At 38.6% G+C, this 21,056-nt stretch overlaps 1 protein-coding gene across 1 annotated transcript in view; it reads right to left on the reverse strand.

Moving 5' to 3' along the window:
- The window catches only part of KCNQ3 (potassium voltage-gated channel subfamily Q member 3), a gene marked incomplete at its 5' end in the record, with an annotated part of 197,305 nt that overhangs the window by 14,958 nt on the left and 161,291 nt on the right, over positions 1–21,056 (reverse strand). The window contains 8 exons of the mRNA XM_084509025.1: positions 6,666–6,722; positions 10,489–10,515; positions 12,237–12,331; positions 13,709–13,804; positions 14,438–14,548; positions 15,953–16,108; positions 18,043–18,215; positions 20,029–20,155. Of these exons, the coding sequence (XP_084365151.1) occupies positions 6,666–6,722; positions 10,489–10,515; positions 12,237–12,331; positions 13,709–13,804; positions 14,438–14,548; positions 15,953–16,108; positions 18,043–18,215; positions 20,029–20,155 (842 nt within the window). The remainder of the gene's footprint in view (positions 1–6,665; positions 6,723–10,488; positions 10,516–12,236; positions 12,332–13,708; positions 13,805–14,437; positions 14,549–15,952; positions 16,109–18,042; positions 18,216–20,028; positions 20,156–21,056) is intronic.

The raw sequence follows: 21,056 nt of genomic DNA on the forward strand, positions 1-21,056 counted from the left end.
AGAGCAAGGATGGGGAGGGTGCAACCTGCAAGGACATAGTGGTCGAAGACAGAGACCTGTGTGCAGACAATGCAAGTGAAGGGTCTCACAGAACGTTTTATTCTTTTTTAAGGGGTTACCTTGATCAGATGGGTTACTTTTGTGTTCTACTGATGTCTTTGTAAGCTAGGGGTCTCTGGTGCTACTGGTGCACCTCTTTGCCAGGAGTTTCTACCTCAGAGAGGCAGTATCCTGATGCAGTATCCCACCACAGTGGAAGTTCTTGGAATATTCCTCTTAAAATGGCAAAGGTGAGAGGCATTTAAAAACATATGATGTCTTTGCTGTTTTCATAACAGTACTGACTGTAGTAGGAATACTGCAATTTACAGCATACAAAGTTCCTCCTTCATTTGAGCATTGCAGATCACAATTATTGCAGGGTATTGTTGTTATTGTTGTTGCTGTTTTTGTTTGTTTTAATATGAATTAATGGTACTGTCTTCTTTACTGTCAGATTCTTATTAATAAATCTTTGACCTAGGACATAAGAAAATATGGGTATTCCTGCTTTAGAAGTCTGAAGCACTAAAGATTACTGCAGAATGTTTTTTGGGGCTTTCCAAATCTTGTTGCTGACAACATCACAACAGTTGTGAATACAATTTCTGCAGCCTAGTAAATTCAGACACTTGCACTGTCATTGTCTGCATGAAGTGTGCAGGTGTGTGAAAGTATGGAAATGGCAGTTAAGAAAGAATTGTGTAAGTATGGAGACACAGCTAGTCCTGATATATCAGCAGTGCCAGGACTGAAGTCAATGACGTGAGAAGAGAAAATAATGTATTTGAGTGAAGAAATAGAGCAGCCTAAGTGAATGGTATTAATGTTACCAAAAGTTTATTGTAGTGTAGTTTCCTGAGAAATTAATGGCTATGGGGAAGATGCACAAAGTGCAGACAAATGCACACAGCAGCAATTGCTTCCTTCTTTGGAGTAAAAAATTAAAGATGCTACTTCTTGATACCTGTGACAAATTAGTCACCACAGAATATGTAGGGTAGTTTAATGTTAAGCCCTAAGCACTTATTTAAAAAGTAGTTTCCATAGTGTTTCTTTTTGGCCTGGACTTTTGATCTGGCTGATCTGCTACAGTGTTCTAAAAGACTAAACTAATGATGAGTGCAAGATCCCAACAAGTGATTTGCTTTCCATTCAGACAGAGAATCCTGTGATGTCTTTTCTGCATTTGTCCTGGTTTCAGTTAGAACAGAATTAATTTTCTTCCTAGTAGCTGGTGGAATGCTGTGTTTTGGCTTAGGACGAGAAGAGTGCTGATAACACCCCAATGTTTTAATTGTTGCAGAGCAGTGCTTGTACCAAGCCAAGGACATCTCAGCCTTTCGCTCTGCCCTGCCAACAGGCAGGCTGGGGGTGCAGTAAGAGCTGGGAGGGGACAGACCCAGGACAGGTGACCCAAACTAGCCAAAGGGGTATTCCATACCATCTGACGTCATGCTAAACAATATATAGGGGTGGCTAGCCAGGGGGAGGGGGCCGGACTGCTCGGTTAGGCTGGGCATCGGTCAGCGGGTGGTGAGCAATTGCATTGTGCATCACTTGTTTGTACATATTATTATTACTTTCCTATTATCACCATTGTATTATTATTATTATTATTGTTATTATTATTTTTGTTATGATTATTTTCCTGTCTTATTAAACTGTCTTTATCTCAACTCACGGGCTTCACTTTCCATTTCTCTCCCCCATCCCAGAGAGGGAGGGGGGAAGGTGAGCGAACGGCTGCGTGGTGTTTAGCGTGGTGTTTAGCTGCCGGCCGGGTTAAACCACTGCCATTTATCTACTCTCTCAGAGGCAGTGTTTGAGAACAGCACTGCTTTGCAAGACAGATGTCTTAACTACAGGGCACTGCTGTGAAATTTGGATTCTTCAAGCACTCATGTATCATACTTAGGAAAAAATATTTACAGGAAAAGAATACAGCTAACTTGAGCAAGTTTTGAAAGGGCATGACAAATAAAGTTGGGGACAATAAAGACCAACTGAATGACTTGAGTGGGTTTTGGAGGGCAAAGTAGAAAAAACGCTAAAACAGATTTTACTGCAAAGGAAGGCACAAAAAATCTAGTTGAGTGATAACAAAGAGTCAGATGGGAAATATAAACTGATGGGCATGAAAATTAGAAGGAGTGAGCTTGTGAGGTCACCAATGTGAAGAAAGATAGAGCTGTTAAGCATGCTTGGCAAGGCAGTGATCTTTGTAGGCTGAAAGAGACTGTAATGTACACTACAAAGAGGAAGAAACTCAAGAATTTTTAGGATGAGAACATCTAGAATGAAGAATTTTCCTCTAGGTAGGAAACAATTATATTTACAGTAGGGTTGTTGTGAATATCAGCTTTTTCTGTTGGGAAGATTAACAGATTACCAATGAATGACACATGAACCTCAAATGAAGGTGGGGACTATATTACACTTATACTTAGGATTTCAAAGTTGAGCGTATTAGTTCAAGGGCTTCTGCAAAGACATTCAACGATGTGAAAGAAACTCCTAGGAGGATGAAAGATAAAAGTGAAACTCAGATGATTTCAGGTGATGAGATAATTTTGTCAAAATTGGCCACACACAACACATTGCCTTGGAGCAACCTACCAAACTTCACAAGATTTGATTTGGTAACACTACATAAAAGTTCTAAATGGAAAAATATGTTTACAGCAGAGAACTTCAAAGCCAAAGAAGCAGAAAGATAGGTGAGACGGAGGGTTTCTATTGTTTATAAAAAGCTGTTAAATGTTGTATGAAAAGATAATTTTCATTACATATGGTCTTTGAGTCTCAGAAATTTGCTCAGTCCTTCAAAATATATGTCCAGGTCTCTCAAAGTTTGTCACTTAAAATTCCTTTATCAACTGTCTTCTTTACCAAAAGACAAGGAGGCACATAATGTGTTACAAGGTTTCACACAGATCAGATCAGCAGGAAAAGGGTCAGTGGACAATGCAAAGAATCCAACAGATTCATATTGAATTTTTATTTATATTTTTTTTTTTTTCCCAATGTAGGGCTCAAAATATCTGCCATGAACTGACCTCAGAATAGGAATGATTAAGATTTAATATCTTCCTCACAGATCAAAACAGATCAAAATATTCCATTGCATTCAGCACAAAAGACTACTTTTTTGTCTTGGTGTTCTCTATTGCATATTTACTAATCTAGTAACAATTTATTTATTTATTTATTTATTCATGGAGGTAGATAATTTGAACAGAAAGCATTCCTAAATTCTCTTTCTAAGGTAACTTTCTCCATTAATAAGTGTCATTTCAAGAAGAAACCATTGTCTCAAGACTGTTGCTCAGGCATCTTAGGTTTAGGAGCTAGAACTCCTAAAGTTTAAAAAGTTGAATTTTTTGTCTAAGATTGACCTTTAGACACCTTTTTATGCTCTGTGGGAATTTATTAACCTACTGAGATCTGTTTCATTTTGGGGTGACTTTTTAACTGGGGGAACTTGTCTGTTAATACTGATTACAGCTAGATCTAGAAGAGAATTCATTTTAAAAGCAGATTTCTAGTCTCAGCTAAAGTTACATAAGCTGAAGCCTTTATCAATAATTTAATACTGATAATTAACCCTTAAAGTAACATTCAGACAGTATGTTTACACAATAATATAGACAATTGTGTTCATATCCAGGCAGCCAGAGCAGTAGAATACTCAGAAAATCATTAATCAGCTTCACATGAAAAAAATACAACAATATGTTGTATACAAAACAAAACCCAAGCTTCTTTCCAGATAAATGGATAGCTGTCATCAGGGAAACAATGGACTTTATTCTCATTTCCAGGGGATGAAATCTGGGTCTGCTGGGGTTTTTGTTTACATTGTGCTTTTTAAAAACACTTAAGAAACATTTGTTTTCATGACACAATCTCCTTCAATAAATCAGCATGCGCATGGCTCGGTCTCGGAGTATGAAGCATGCGCAGATCACATCGTCCTTCAATGAGAGTGGCTAGGACAGTGGTTCCCACCTACAGGTTTACATACTGCTGCTTATCTTTCAGACTCCTCTTACTGATATGAGCTGCTCTTCCTCTCCTTGGGACAGTGGTCTCACTTCATTTGGCTTCCTCACATTCAGGAAAATATGATTGTGACTTCCAGTGTAATTCCAGAAGTTGTGGGGAATAACACATCTCAAAATATTCTGATATAAATGCAGAGTATTTTTTCTATCTTGTGATTGCTTGCCTTGCATGTTATTGCATCTGCTCCCTTGTGTTGGAATAAAAGTTTTCCCCAAAACTTCGCCTTTAAGGTAGAGTTCAAGGATGAGAACTTCATAACTATGGAAGATACAAACCACCACAAAGGGGGAAAGACAGATGCATTGCAAACAGTTTGGCTTGAAATCTTCACAGCTAAAGAACAATTCAGCTCTCAGATTCTTGCTCTTCAAGAGCAGTGGGAATTATTTTGGAACATCTGAGAGAAGAATTTGGTTGCTGATATACAAGAGATGGATGGCTTCTGCAGAAGATGTTTTACCCCTGCTCAGAATAAAGAGTGGGAACCACTGAACTAGAAATACTGTTTCAGAAACAGTCATGCAAGGAAATAATGCAGTTACATCCCATCATGCAAGCCAGATACTCTCCTCTCTGTTCTTTGCCTGGTATTGGAGTTTCATAAGCAAATGGTACATGTATGAGAAGAAAAATAATGAATTAATAATAAAAATGAATCAAACACAGCCCTCTTCCATGTATTAAACACTTTCACCTCACATGGAGTAATAATATTCAGAAAATCTTTCCATATTTTTGCAGTTTAGCTAATCTGTAGGTTTATTTATTCCTGGTCTCAAGCAACTGGAAGCAAAAACAAGTCATGTTTACTTCAATATTTTTCTACATTATCCGCTGTCCTTATTTGGGTGAACATAGCTTTGGGAAATCAAACATTCTAAATGAAGTTTTCAGAAATATTCTCCTTTGAACTTCTCCCAGTGGAAATTAGCATGAAACTAATATTATGAGGACAGCAATGAGTCCTGCTGAAAATCTAACCCTCAGTAAATACATTCAACTGATCTCTAAGAGTCTATGTCTTTTCCCAACAAAGAACATTTTGCATTTCCAAAGTTCTTGAGAACTTTAGCCAATCAGTTTTTCCTTTTAAGGAAATCAAATAACATTAATTTCTATAGAGAAGAACTCACAAAAATGTTTGACCTTAAAATAGTTGACTCTAACTTCCTGAAAACTAATGCCTTCTTTAAAAGCCACTTTGCACCATGAATCCCAAGGTCTAAATTTACAAGTGTCTGATTTATAATAGGAAAACACCCCATTTTAGGTAACTTTTCCTCACCCTCTTGTGTTTTATGTTCTTATTGGTATTTATGTGTAGGCATAACTCTAAATCCAAACTCACCTACCATTCAAATTATTTGGTCAGAAACATGAGCACAAGTCCTTACTTAGGCTCATCTTTGATGCCCCTCAGGAAGAGAAAGAGCTGTTGTCCACACTAGAGGCTTTTGCTGAGTCCTTTTTCTCATATGCATTCACTAAAGTGAATGGAAATGGGCAAAAATAAGCAGTATCATGGCAATCCATGGAGAAAATAATCCAAATTCAATTCTTTGTGAAAACAGGATGGATATTTTTCACCAAAGGCTGCAGCCAGAAATGTAAATAGAAACCATGTGGATGTTGACTCACTCTTTACTTTGCAGTGAACATTTCTTCATGTATCAACCACTAGAAGCAAACCAAACTGAAAAAATCAATGTCTCTCAAATGTTTTGCATGGGCCAATCATTCAATGAAAAATAGAGTGCTTCACTAGCAGCTCTCCAAAAGCTGAAGGGCTTAGGCTAGGAAAGCTGTGTTGTGTGCTGATGATTTCATGTTTGTGGAATGAAGCAGAAATGAGAAGAACAAGCTAAAGTTGAATGGTAGGAAGATGTTTGTGCAGGATAAAATAGAATGTTTGACAATTTAGTCGAAATCTTAGTATTTCCAATGGTGTGTCCTTCAGATTTCTGAATTGCTACTAATTACTTCTATGTCCCATTGCAGGAAGATAAAGTTCTTGCCCCACATTTCAGGTCACAGTTCAGCAAGATGTTTAAGCATGTCATTAACATTACTGAGATGATAAAAATCCTCCACTTGTTTTCCATTTGCTGAACCAGTACCTGTAAATAAACATGCAGGGATGTTGATCCATTAAAATCAAATACTATGTTACTTCTATGTATTTGTATTGACAGGGTTGGGACTGCAAAATAAACAGTTTTCATCTATTACAGAATGTTTTTCACCCATAGATTTCTGAATGCTTAGCAGAGTAGGTTAGTATCATTTCCATTCTATGAAAACAGTGAAAAGCAGTTGTTTCTAAGCAGATCATTGGCAGAGCCAGGACTAGACCCAATGTTTTCTGAACAGCAGAACAATGAACTACCTGCAAAGTCATGCAAGTTTCTTTTTATGTTTAAATAATGTTTCAGTCTTATCTCTCATTACTTTTCATGGTAGTTAGATGAACTACTGTAGTCAAAACAGAAAGTGCAGGCAGAGAATGGCATGCAAAAAATATGAAGAGTGAGGCTTGATTGTTACTTGAATGTATATACCTAAGTTTTCTTGTGAGGCTTGATCCAAAGAATGACTCCCTACTAAACATGACATTACTGTAAAGTGAAGAAAAGTTATTAAGATGAGACGTTAATGATTACCCATGAAAAGCTCTATGAAAAAGAATGGGAACATCCTTTTGTTTGTAGTTAGTGTAGTGTACAGATCAGATTGGCTTTTTTCCTCTTTCTGTTTCAGGAAGTTGCATTAAAAGGAAATGCTGACAGTGACATTTTCCAGCCTTGAAAAGAATGATTTTATCTGCATTATATTGTTACTTCTGGCAATATAAAAATGCACCACATTATATGCATTCTTTTATACTCATAGAATAGGTAGGACTAGTACAGGTTCTGCCACTTAAAGATCTCAAAACATCTTTCCAAAGACAGAGATGTTATTTATCTTGTAGACATAAGGAAACAGGGATCAATGACTTTTCTGCAACCACATAATAATGCATCTAGGAATAAACATGTTCTCCTGATGTCTAGTTCTATGTATGGGAAATGCTCTGTGCAGAAATTAAATACCTGATTAGGAACAAGGCCCTAGGAGAAAGTTTAAAATCCTTCACTAAAGTGCCTGTATATACAAATGATTCAAAATTCATACATTAGTCCAAATCATTGCTAATAGCTGGTAACTGTGCTGAAAAATCAAGGCCACAATTCCAAACGCAGATGTAAAAACTTGGTTCAATGTAAACAACATGTCCATCCTGTAAAGGCCTACCCTAAATGTTGGGAAACATAGGTCAGGCACCCAAATATTTGCTGAATGAGAGCACTCTAGCAGATATGAACATTCATGTATTTTTTTCATAAATCTTCCTTCTTGGGAAGTAAACGAATACATACAGAAGTGCAACAGCACAGGAGTTTTCAGACCAAGTGGGAACAGGAGGTCCTCCTTTCTCTCCAGGTACAATTACTACCTGTAGTAATTCCATGTGCTCATAGTTTAAGGCATTGATCAAGGATTTAAAAAAACTGTGGCAACTGTAGCACAAAGTCAGCAGACTCCCCACCAGTAAGCAGTGAAAAGCACAGCCCCAGTTCCTCCTGGTTTGGGAGCCTGTATAAGGACACCTAGTGAAAGCGCTGTTCTTAACAGAGCAGCATGATATATACCACGTCCCTTCACTGCTTACATGATCCACCCTACTGTCTGAGTCAACGTGCTCTTCATCAAGTCTCACTTCTTCACAGTTTTAGTTTCAAGTAAGCTTCAGTAAAGCTATGGGCTGTTGCCAAACTTTCATTGGCTTTCTGCTACCACAAGTCCTTTCTCAAGGCCTTGCTTTGGGTTGCAACTTTTGAAATGGACTCTTCCGCACTGTTGTCTTCCCTGTGTTTCTTCCAAATGGTCTAAGAACATGGAGTTGCATCTCCCTGACAGTTTGTCATCCTGCTTAGAGGAGAGGTCCTCAAAGGATATGTCATAGAGCTGGCTATGTGGGGTTCCTAAAGAGCTACAGAATAGAAAACGATGCTCAGAGCACTATCCATCCTCAAAGTTTCACACAGCCTCATTTTTATTAACTAGCTATGTTTTAACTCTTCTGGGAAAGATTTGGACCAATTCTTCTTTCTCTGTTATCAAACACTGTTCAGAAAATGAACTTTATTACCACAACTTGTCCATTAAGTACTCCACTGATGCAAGATCTTGGAGACAGAGTGCACTGATGGGCTGCTCTCTCCACTAGGACCACATTTCCTTATTGACCTTTTATTCCAGTCCAGCCTCCAATACAAACTTCAGTGGAATACAAGTAATACTTTCCACACTAAATCACTGTAGGAAGAAGACTTTATTTATTTATTTATTTAATTACATGGTCTGGAAATAAGAGCTTTATGAGAGATGGGAGATGGGACTGTCAAAATAACCAGATTTTAGGGCTCAGTCCTATGTCTACTCAAGTCCATGGATGCTCCCACAAGTACCACCATTTGCTAGTTTACCTGGAGAGCTTTCAATCCCTTTTAGTGAATGATTATTTCCATTAAAAAAGTCTTGCTAAAGCTCCATTGCAGGATTAATGATGGTTTTGCTGAAGGTCATTACTTATATAACAACATAAAAGCAATGCATAAAGTGATAGAATGAGGGGCCCTGGGATTACAGTTTTAAAGATTCTGTGCTGAGAGTCATAATTTTCATGTTTTAATCCACTGCATTGGTGTTAAATGTCTTCCACTAACATGAAAGTTAGAGCAACTCAGAAGCTACTTCATGAACTGTTCTGTCACTGCAGGTGCAGGAACTTTTCTAGAAGGGCTGTGATTGACAGCAAACTTCAGTAATCATTCAGTTACACCATTTTAATCTGCTCTTGCATCTGAGTCAGAGCATGGGTTGGCTCAAAGTATAAAGTTACATACTTAAAAGGATTTCACGTCCTAAAACCTCTCCTAGATATTAAAGGCCAACACTGGAAATGCCTAAAATCTCCAGACTTCTGCATTAATGAAGCTGCGTTTTCTCAAGTCTGCCTAGTCTGGGCAGTGTCATGAGTATGTAATACTTAAGATTCAAAAGGATCCAGAAACTAAGAAGCTCCATCCAGGTAGTTTTTGAAGAGGAAAAGGTTAGCCTATGATGATGGTGACAGGATTATTGGGAAGCCATCCCTTTCCCAATAATTAATGACTACAGCACTTGTTGAATTGTAAGGAAAACTGGGTTTCTCTGCTCTGTTAAAGGAGATTTGTACCCTCATCATTCATAGGAGAACACCAAATATGAACCTGTTTTTTTTCAGCTTCCTTTGTTGAAGCTATGCTTTGTTATATAAAAAGTTTAAATACATTCTTAAAAATATATTAAAAAAATATAATAACTTTTCATCAGGTCTGGGACTGAAACCCAAGCCTCTTCTCTGGCAGTTTACAAAGTCTACTACAATTCTTGTTTTTCTTCTCTGTGTTTTAAATGGGGATGGAAATGGAAATAGTGTCATCATGACTCTTTGTGGAACTATATATCCTTTAATATCTATTGACTTTCATTGTGGGTGATCCATTGCTAGTAGTTTAGCATTTAAGTCCTTCAGGATCTTGACCTAAAAAAGTTGAAATATTTGATGTGCATTTGAATCTGTAACTTAGCTGGAGGGTTATGAAAACTTCATTTCCAAATATATTTGAGACCTTGCAGGTTCTTTCACGGTGACTGCCCTGTTGTAGTGTTCAGTGACTGATCAGTATTAGGACTGGTGATTCTTTCATTCTCTTTGCTCATAAATTCCCCAAAGTTACTGGGAACTTCCCCATCTATTTAAGCGGAGGTGGGAACAAGCCGTCAGTCTCAATGTAGCCTTTTTAGTACTGCCAGAGAGCTTGACTATCCTGCTGATCCATCTTAGCCTTCTATCTTACCATTTATCATCAAGAAATATGTGAATGTGGTGAAATAACACAGAGCTGATCCCTTACACCACAACATTGCTCTGCACAGAAGCACACATGAAGCAGAACTTTAAATTCACACCAGAACAACCTGGATGCTAATCCCTAGCTCTATAGCATGGACCAGGAGAAATCTATATAGACCATGATTAATCATAATGAACAATAAAGCTGTTTACAGACAATCAGCAAGCAACACTTTGCATTTGTACAATTAGCATTTTAGCTGTGCTGTTAAATTGGAAAAAAAGCAAGCAATTAGAAAATGGATTGGTTAATCATTTTTAATGACTATCTGTGGTGTTAGTAGCATGTTTTGGTTAACAGCTCATAAATCCACAAAGAACCATTTAACATTCCCCAATAACTGTATTAAAACAAGGCTATAATAATGACAGCTACATACCTGGCAGTACCATCCAATTGCTCTTTCCTTTTATACAAGAGAAGAAGCATGACAAGAAAGCAAGGGGAGAAGAATTACATAATAAATTCAGCAGATTCTTTTTATAGAAATTGTTAATCTATTGCTAATCACTTATACTTTTTCTGTTCTGTGACCATTACTGACAGCAAAAATAAAAGTCCTGACACTTCATTGTAAAGTACCCATAAAGCAAAGAAAGTGAAATAGCTTCTTGAAACTAATCTGTGCTTCATTAGAATGGCAATCCAGTCTTTCATGAGAACTCAGCTCCCTTGCCCTCTCTCCCAGGACCTTATTTGCAAAACACCTATTAAATTTCAGGTTGCATTTGAATCACAGAAGAACCTACATACAATGAACAAGCTTGAAATCACAGTAATGAGTCTAGATGCCAGGTGAACCTGAAAATTACTCTCTGAGCAAAACCTGAGGTCAAGAAACCCTCTAGAAATCAGTCTATAGTAGATAATGTGGGAATAGATACAGAGTGAGGAGGGATAACAAAAAGAAATGTACTGAGCCTTAATTAAACACTTGTTTTTTCTTAGAGATTTCCTTTGTGACCAATGTGAGATTAGTCCTAAAGAAACATTTAGATAAAACAAAGAAAGGGATAATATTTGTGATTTTCCCTTTGTGAAGGCAGAAGCCTGAAAAGTTTCTTCAAGTCAGTTTTGAGCAACAGCTGGTGCTGCAGTATTAGCTCAGTGAATACAGCTTACCTGTGCTCAGATCTCTCACCTGAGCGGTGGTTTAAGAGCACCTTTTTTTAAGAATGAGAGGTATAACAGCAAGCCCAGAGGGAAAGTCTAAAACATATATTTAGTTTGTTAATGCCCATCATTAGCAGCTGACAGTCTATAGCTAAAAGTTTTGGCTTTCATAGGGCCAGTTTTAACTCTTAATACCTCAAAGTGAGGAAGGTGCCTGTTTGACAGGCCAGAAAAGTGAGGATCAGACAGATCCATCCATTAGTATGTGAACATAGATTAAGTATGCATGTTTGATGCATGCAATGCTTTCACTGAACTCTGGAGTGGTGATTAAAATTAGGATTAAAAAAAAAAAAATAGGACTCTTGACTATCCAGAAAAGTTTTATTGTTTACTGTCAATGAATGGCTTCAGTGGGAGACAGCTTTAGACATTCTCTGGCTGTCCTCCATTGAATTATACCTGTAAGTAATTGGTATCGTCAAAAGGCAAGGATTTAATAAGCACTGATTTTTTTCTTGTGGCATGGCCACCTCCATGGCAACATAATTCTCAGTCTGGTTGAATTGGAGGGGAAATAATTTTCACTATAGCCCATATCTTAAAATACAGAACTGCATCCTAGAGGGTGTGAGTACAGGTGCCTGTGAAACCCAGGACTTAACCTTTCTTGGAATCAAAATTATGGAGGAAGAAATTGAGATATCCAGGTCAATAAACTCCAAAGTCTTACAAAATAAAGCTGACTGTGAGGCAACCATGTCCTTTGTTTAGCCTCATGAGAGGCTAAACACCAAGGGAGATATCCATGTGCTCCCACTACATCCCACTAAGGGAATGGAGAAGAAATAGATCCAGAAACCAAAAGTGTGTTTTTCGCTCTCAAACAGGAATACATTAACTGGCAACTCTCTGATACGTACAAAAGCCTCATTATATACAAAAATTCCATGTTTCCTGTCATGACTAATACTTCACAGAAAATGGTGATGGAGAGGTGGACAGTGCACTTACCTAAAAAATGGAAATGATACAATTGATTCATAAAACCTCCAGGTAGCAACTAGATCAATCCTGTTGGGGTTAGTAGCATAGTATCTCCAGGCAGCCTGGAGACAGCAAGGGAGAGACAATAATTAGTATTAGGTAAAAAAATTCCTCAGACTGAAAACAGCCATATTGTTTCAAAGAATGTAATGATTCACCCGAGTTACTATCTGGAAATTAATTACTAATCAGCCATACCAAATGAGTGTCACTATATGGCAAAATTATTAACACGGGTTTATTATCTGGGAAGCCTCCTAAAGGAAACAGGACATGAGGGAGAATCACCAAGACAAACAACAGAGCATACCTGACTAAACTGACTTCTTCTCTTGTAACCCTAAACACTGCTATATGTGTCCAGTGTTTCCAGAAGTGCTTAAGCTAATTTACTATCTAATGTAACATTAAAGGAAATTTTGTTGAGCAACTTACTACTTCGGCACTTAGCTTCATCCAAAATTCTCTAAGCACAAAACTACAAATATTGTGGCTAAATTAACTAGCTGCTAAGTGGATATACTTTAATTTAGAAGGTGGATTCCATTCACTACTCATTCTTATAGTCTCTTCTGTTTTCTAAGCAGCGTTTTTAATGAAAACTGTGTAATATGCCATTTGACCTTTTTCTCCTGAGTACTGGTTTGATCCTAAGCAGTCCTGAGCGTCATCACTTCACTCTGATATTACAAGAAGTTTCTCTCTCCTTCTATGAAAATGCTACCATTTGCTTCACTGCCCTCAGAGTGTGCTCCACACCTACACTGAGCAACTTCTGTCAAATTCATCAGCCCCCAGATGAATCATTTTATGCTTGAATTTTTGAACTCATAGCAAAGGCCAGAACAAAAGTCCAAGTGAGCTAAGAAGGCTCTTGCCATTGATTCATTTGTTCTTCCAATAATGTAATGGAAGATCCAACAGAACGTTTCAGCTTTTACAAACCACGCATGCTATTTATGTAATTTGCCTTGATTGAACCAGTCACTGTCTATTGTGTTACTTCCATTGATGTTTTCACATCAATAACAGCATAACTTTGTTTGCACATAAAACACTCTCTCAAAGGAACTGGCAAAACCTGGATTTTGCAAATAATTTTTTTTTTATCAGCTTGTTTTCTGTGATTTTGTGGCATTGACAGAGAAGATGGTTGTTTTCCAGAAACTAGCAGATGAGTGCCTTTCTTCTAAAGACACCTTTCTTCTAAAAGATATTCTGGCAGTTGAAAGATTCCTCAAAAACTGCAAGGACCACTGGATTGTCTAACTCAATGCAAAAAAAAAAAAAAAAACAAAAACAACTGACTCCTTTACAGATACTTGTCGACTCCAGCTATGTGAAATGAGAATTTGGGTGGGGGAAAGGGATAGTCCTGGTTACATGACGCAACAGTCTTCATAACCAACATCTTTTCAATGAGAGAAGTGGCTGCAAACCTGAATGAGCTCAGCTGCTGGCTTTCTTCTTTTCTCAAAATGTTTTTGACGATGTTGTTCCTGGACCTTCAGTGCCAGCCCTGATCCCAGAATGCCCTGAAAGCATAGAGTGATGCAAGATTTTAGGCATTTCTTACTCAGGAAAAGTGTAGGGAGGAAGGAGGGGGAATATATGAGATTAATTGTTCTGCAGAGATGCATGGGTTAAAGAACGATCACTGCTCATCTACTCAGATGTAGATCTCTAGCTTGTAAATATTTAGAGCTAGGTAATATGGTCCCAACACTAATTATGAAATCAGTGGGCCTCAAATCCTTTAAAAAATTGTCTTGTGTGGCTATGTCAATACCAGTAAACTAACCTGGGCCAGGATACAGGCTTGTGAACTATCCTGTAATCACCCAGACTGTTCACTTGCTGGATTGATTTTGTCCTTTGCCAGCTAGCACTGTCTCAGAGAAAGCCCACACATTCAGGGAGTATCAGGGTGACATGTTATTCCCAATAGTCTGTATGCGAAGTTGGGAAGAAGGTTGTTTGATAGCAGTGTGCTACTTGCCACCAGAAAGCAGAGCATGAATCAGTTATTTACTAACAGACCAGCTCAAGTGTCTGAGTCCTCCTTTAAAAGGAATTTTATTTTAACTAGCAGTTTTGATCACTTCACCTTCTTTTTGCAAGCACACAGCTCTGGGCTGTGGCTAAGAGGGTAGGAGGAAGGTACTTACTGCAGGAAGAGCAAAGAAAGACACTCCAATGAGAGAGAACGTAGCTGCAATCAGCCGGCCCTCCCATGTCTTGGGGGTCTTGTCACCATACCCGATCGTAGCAAGGGTGATCTGTGGGCAAAATGACCAGGCCTTCCCATAAGTAAAACAAAGCCAACAAATTGTCTTTAAACATCACCATCAAACCTGTGTAACTCACTTAGCTCTACGGGTGTTCACACACAACTTCTTAAAACGGGATCTTTATGATGGACCAGCCAATTTTTTTCATGGTATCCTAGTCCAGAGGCACTGCACCTGGGAGAATGGATTTAGTTTTAAATCAGCTGCCTCTCTAGGATACATTTGCTGAAAGGGAACTGATGTGGCACAAACAGTGAGCCCACTGTCAATGCACAGTTAGGAATAGGACTTTTCTATTAACATTTTGCAGAGCTTTAACAACCAGTCAGAGCTACCTCTTTTGAAGCCCCAGTCCCTACAAAGCAAATATGATTTTCTGAGAACTTATTCCTTTCTTGTACATGTGCTAATCCTTGTTTTTCAGCCACGTACATTTTCTTACCACTAACACTTTACCTGAAATTCCTACTAGACAAGGATATGAAAATATCCAACTGTTCTGTGCATCACCTTTTTGGTTAATGATGGAAAGGGGGGAAAAACAAAACAAACCCACAACTTGCCACTTATAAGTGAAGTGCATTAAATAATAATAATAAAAAAATGTTGAATCTTAGTCACAAAATGATGCAGACAACTTCCGTAACTATTGGTAGAAAAGAAATATAAATTCTATACACCAGGTGGCAGGAATCTTATGTGATCACATAAGCAGAGGCGTAAACCAATACTCCACTCTTCATGAGAAGCAACAAGAACAGATGTATTAAGGGTCCCTCTTGCTCAGTATCCTACCCCCCATGGAAATCCCTCACATATTCTTGAGAAATGCATATAAGACATAAACAAAGTGTTGATTATCCTTCACAGAGACATCTTTCTACCTTTCCATGCTTGAATCCAGAGAACCCCTCTGTGGAAGGGTCTTGTTGTCTCTTTATAGACCTAACTTCCATGAATATCTACCTACAGTGGCCAAACCTATGCTGTGGTTTGCTAGACCTACAAAACAATCCTTTGGCCAGATCTGCTTTAGCCGTTTGCTGAAGGATGTAGCTCTCACAAGCAGGATACTGCTGTTTTGAAAACCAGGTCTCCCATAGGGATAAGCTCTGCCAGTGCAGTTATACTTATAGAGACCCTCCTCCTCTGAGAAGCCAGGAACACAGACTGATTTCTGAAGAGGCTTTAAGCACTTAAGAGCCTTTGTCTGACTGAATATCAACAGGGATATCAATTCTAACAATTGGCTTTAGAGGTATCCTTACTATTGGTAATGTTATACCAAAAACATTCACCCAAATTCAGCAGCACTTACACTGTGGCCCCTAACATCATCTCTGATTATATACAAAGTTTTTAAGATCATAAAGTATTTTTGGAGTCACTTACCAGTCCCCACCACAATGCATCTGCATAGGTTTCAAACTCTTCCTTCATCTCCACACCATTAGCGTCTTTTTCAGGCACATCTTTTTCAACCAGATAAACAAGAAACGAGGATAAGATGAGCGTCAGGAACCCGATGTACCAAGCGGTGATGAGTTCCTGCAAATGAAACAGATGGACAATGGAGGGGCTGAAAACAGACTCAGTACCCCTGACTGGCAGAGTAAACGTCAGAAGAGGAAAGAAGCACTGGAGATAGCAGCAGAGCTGTCACTGCTGGCTTGGTCACAGTCCATGATCAGCTTGGCTCAGCACTTACTGGCAAAGTTGCAGTTCTGCGTAAAGCTGGGTTAAAAGTTTAGCTGCACTATGACACAGGCCTCTGTCCCTGACCTTGAATCTTCTTTGCTTTTAACAGTCATGCCCATTCCTACTGCCCCCAGGCTGGATTTGTCTTGTCTGGCAAATCAACAGTTCTGCCCAAGTTCCACCTTCAGAGTGCCAAGGCTGTAGAATGCAGTTCCTTCTCTTTAGGCATATGAAAGCAGATTTCAAGGTATGTTTTCAGCCTGGAATGATGCAATAAAAACACACCTTTAAAAATGTTCGTGTTAAAACAAAACCTGACCTTGTTTTGGAGGGACTGACTACAGTGGAGTGTGTGGCTAATCTCATTAAAGTGGGAGACTCAGTGAACCAAATTACAATCCCAGAAACGTCTGAAACAGAGCAGAAAGTGTTCACAAGCAGCTAAAAATCAATATTCCACTTTCTTTCACCTTCTGAGAATGGCTCTTACCAAAGAAAGTGTTGTAGCTGAGAATTTCATAATTGAGTCTTGAGATAAGTCAACTTCTTTTCTGATTTCTGCTGTGCTACCACAAAATGTAATTTGTTGTCTATCCTTGTTATCAAAATTGTTTCTTTACTGTCTTCCAGTGAAGCAAATTTCTCTCAACCTTTTCTTATCTCTCTCATTCAGCTGAGACCCAAAGGGTAGTGATGGGGAATAAACGAGGAACAATTGAAAAAAATCTCACACTGTGAAGCCTTAAACATTTCTAGACAATGTCTTTGGCATGTATATTTCTTCTATGATCTCAGTTTCCTGAGAAACATTTTTGACATAAGTGTTTATGTGCCACCTGCCTTGTAGCAAGTTTGTACAGGGAAGAAACAGAAGTTGGTTTGAAATGAAGCAGGGTATCCCTATCAGCCACTACAAAGACGCAAAGCCTAATTATGCTGTGCCAGCTGGCATTTTAATTTAAACAAAACAAGCCAAAAAAAAAAAAAAAAGAAAACAAAAAACAAAACAAAACAAAAAAGAAACCTAAAATGTCAGGAATGTCATTCATGGATACAAAAAATAAAATAAAATAAAATAAAATGTAAGTAGCACAGATTATATGCAGTTTTTCTACACCCAGTGCAGATGAGAAATCTCATCTACAGGATTTTTATGCAGATAGTTTTTAACTTGTAATAGTGTTTGGTGAAAATGCAAGATCACAATGTATCTGTCGGGTGTGAGACAGAATGTCTGACTATAGCATCAAGTTAGACTGAGGAAAGATGATTTTAGAAATCCTGTCTGTCTGGATTCACACTGTGTGCATCTTTGTATTGTCTGACCCATGTTTCCAGAGAAATTATACCAGTAGCTCCTTCTGAAACCACATTTCTGCTAGCCAGCCTCTTTCCAACCTTCTGGAGTCCTGCTCCATCTGTTGATCAGGCAAGCCTGTGAAGCCACTAAAAATACGTTGCAACTACAGAGGCGTTTCTGCCAAAGATTTCAATATACTTTACCATTAAAAGGATGTCCTTCCTCTTATTCTGTGTCATGACAAAATTCCTGTTGTAATGAGCACGGGAGTGAACACTCAGTTTTGTGACTTCCCAACACCACTATTGAGTAGAGGAAGATAGAAATGGTTCATAGAACAGAAGAGGGAATAAAGCTGAAAAGGTGAAACAAAAGCTTGTGCTAGAAATAATCCTAAGGAATTGCTGCACCTGTGCTTCCCCTCTCTTCCACTTTAAAATCTCTCCCCCAAGACACAGGTAAGTCCTTCAAGCTCCTCACTTACTTTGCTATGTGCACAAATGGCCGATCCCAAAAGTTTCCATGTGCCACCCCGCCTGTCCATTCGGAGCATCCTTAAGATCTGAAGGAAGCGAAGGCTTCTGAGAGATGTGGCCAGAACATTGCCCTGGTTCCCAACAGCAACCACTGGCACTGAAGCAATCAGCACAAAGATATCTGCAAGGTGAAAAGAACAACAAAGCCTGCCAATAAAAGTGGCCCCATCACCCACTTCTTAATCCCATCTGGTTGTGCTGTAAATTTCCCTAGGTGAATCTTAAAGCTGCCTCAAAATGCCTCCTCATGCCAATTAAACAGATATCTGCACCTGCAGCAGTCAGAGTCATGCACAAAACCCACCAGAGAGCCTTGTAATCTATTTACAGATCAATGAACTGGACTTGAGACACTGGCTGAGCTAGCTTAGGGATGCACGGAAACAGTGTTGTAATGCTGACAGGAAAAAAAAATAATCTTATGTCCCTCTGGAAGGCCATAGTGAACACAGATTTATAGGTCAGCAGACAAGAAATTTAGTTTTTGATGGTGCATCTAGTATTCTCTTGGCTGAGTTTTCCTATTAAAATCTTTGTAAGCACTCACAATGCCGATTCACTGATCAAATGAAGAGGTCTGAAATGCAAATCACATTGATTCTTGTTGGTGGTTGTTGTTGCTGTTGGTTTTTTTTTTTTTTTTTTTTTTTTTCCCTTTCTTTTTTCCCCTTGTTTCCTCCCAATTTTTGATCTTACACATGTACAAGTAAAAAGTGGTATCAAAAGACTTCAAACGTTCTCTAGGCACTCATTCTTTAAGTTGTCTTCATATTTTATTTCCAGCCAAAAAAGTGGCACCAGATGGATTTCAGATTTATTCACTTTCAATTACTCTCAAAACAAACTTGTGCCAATAACAAAAAGAAGAGATGACATTAATAAATCCAGTGGGGTCTATTCTTTTCTTTACTCAGATCTCAATGCAGATTCATTCTCAGAGTGAGATGGCACTTTTATTAAGAAGGCACGAGGTAATGTCAATCCCACTTGCTCACACAAGCTCTGCTGCTCTCACAATGCTCTTAGAAATATAAGTATTTATACAAAAGGTGCCATTTTTATGCACCACCCATTTCAAGCTATCACAGATGCACAAAGAAAATTTGTTCCAATTTTCTCTATCATCTAGACCTATAAGATGAACAAAAGGGAAAGGGTAAGACGGTGGCATGTATTTGTATAACTGCAGCACCACAGGTCCTGAGAGTGCTATGTGATGCACAAATAGCAACCAATAAGTTAGTTGGCCCAAAAAAAAAAAAAAAAAGAAAAAAGGGAGGGAGTCCTGGAAAAAAATGAATGAATGTGGGTGTGCATGACTACATGACAGGTCCTCAGGGCAGGGTGAGATCCTGAATATTGGCTAGTTGGTTTGTGGACCCAATGGGGAGTTTTAAGAGATTAAAAGGTGAATAATGAGTAGTTTTATGGATGTATGTGGTGCCTTCCAAGCTTGAAGGATAACATGGGGAAAATCACAAAGAAACATTTTTGCAAATGTAGACCAATATTACAAAGGTAAAACACAAAAAGCGAGTATGAAAGGGGGCTGGAGAAGATGGCACAGATCTGACGGGCTTTGAAACTAAAGGCAGATAATGTATATTTTGGGACGAACTTAAGAAAAAAGCTGTTGGGCTCAGGACAAGGAACATGGATTTGAAGGGTAGAAGTATCCATTTGCTCACATTGGCCTGCCACCCAAGAGTCTCTTGAATGGATTGTTATTGTCAGGTACTTCAAACAAGCACTCCATGCTGGACACAGTTCCTAGCACAAAGGGCTGGGGTGATTTCAGTGCTTTTATTATTATTATTATTATTATTATTATTATTATTATTATTGACATTCACCAGTTCCTGGACACCCTCCCAACCTGGCTCAGAAGTAGAAGGACATAATGAGGAAAACAACAATAGAGGGTGTATGCCTACCCAGCATGCACAGAGGCTTTCTGGCAAATTTGAGTCTTCCCCTCCATCCTTTGTAGCGACAGCAACACCCAGCAGCCCAGATTCTTAAGGCAAACTCTGCTCCAAAGATGAAAATGGCAAACGTTTCCTGTATTAAATATGCAAATGAGATCATTATACAACAATTTTGCAGTAACCCTAGACACATGGAGATAGCTGAAGCAAGAAGAGGAGGTGCAAGTGTTGAGAGAGAGAGAGAGAGGAAGGAAGAAAGTAGGAAAGAGAATATAGATTGATGAGGGTCAAGACAAAGTGGAACATAGCTTTACAGCCTGATAAATTATCTGTGTAAAGGACGTGCCTCTGCTGTTGGGTAAATGTTGAAGTGCATACCCTGCCCTGACAGAAGGACCATTACTTCAAAATAAACTACCAACCAACCAAATGAAATAAAAACAAACAAACAAAAACAAACAAAAAACCTTCCAATTCCCTATAAAATAAGAACACATGTGACTGCAAAGCTCCCTGTGCACTGCACACCTACACCCAGTTACCCACCAGCTGCTCCCTCATGCAGCTATGGGTAGAGAGATAGGGACGTGTATTCACATGGTCATATTTAAGGAAATAATAAAGGTATATATAAGACAAATTTAAGGCATATATTACCCCTTTAAGTTTATCATGCACAGAAAAATAGGATTTTCTTATGAACTGCTTTAGGGATAGGGATATTTTCAACTCTTTTAAGTGTCAGGAGAAACTGGGAATGAGAGAACTTCTCTGAGGTGCTCTGTGGAGATGGCCCAAGGGCATTGTTTGTGCCTCTGAATAGCTGACAAGGCAGAAAGGGGGATTTTCCCTAATACTCATACCCACAGTTATTGAGTGCTTCTGAAAAATCATTGAAAGCCATGTGAAAGCAGGCAGAGGAGAAGAAAAATTGTTTCAGGCTTTCTCAAATGTGAAAAGTTAGGTCAGAGCAGGGTAAGAGGGACCAAGAGCAAGATTCACATACCCTAGGGGATGAAGGTGTTTTCATACAG

Source organism: Aythya ferina, assembly GCF_964211825.1.
Source record: "Aythya ferina genome assembly, chromosome: 2".
NCBI lineage: Eukaryota > Metazoa > Chordata > Aves > Anseriformes > Anatidae > Aythya > Aythya ferina.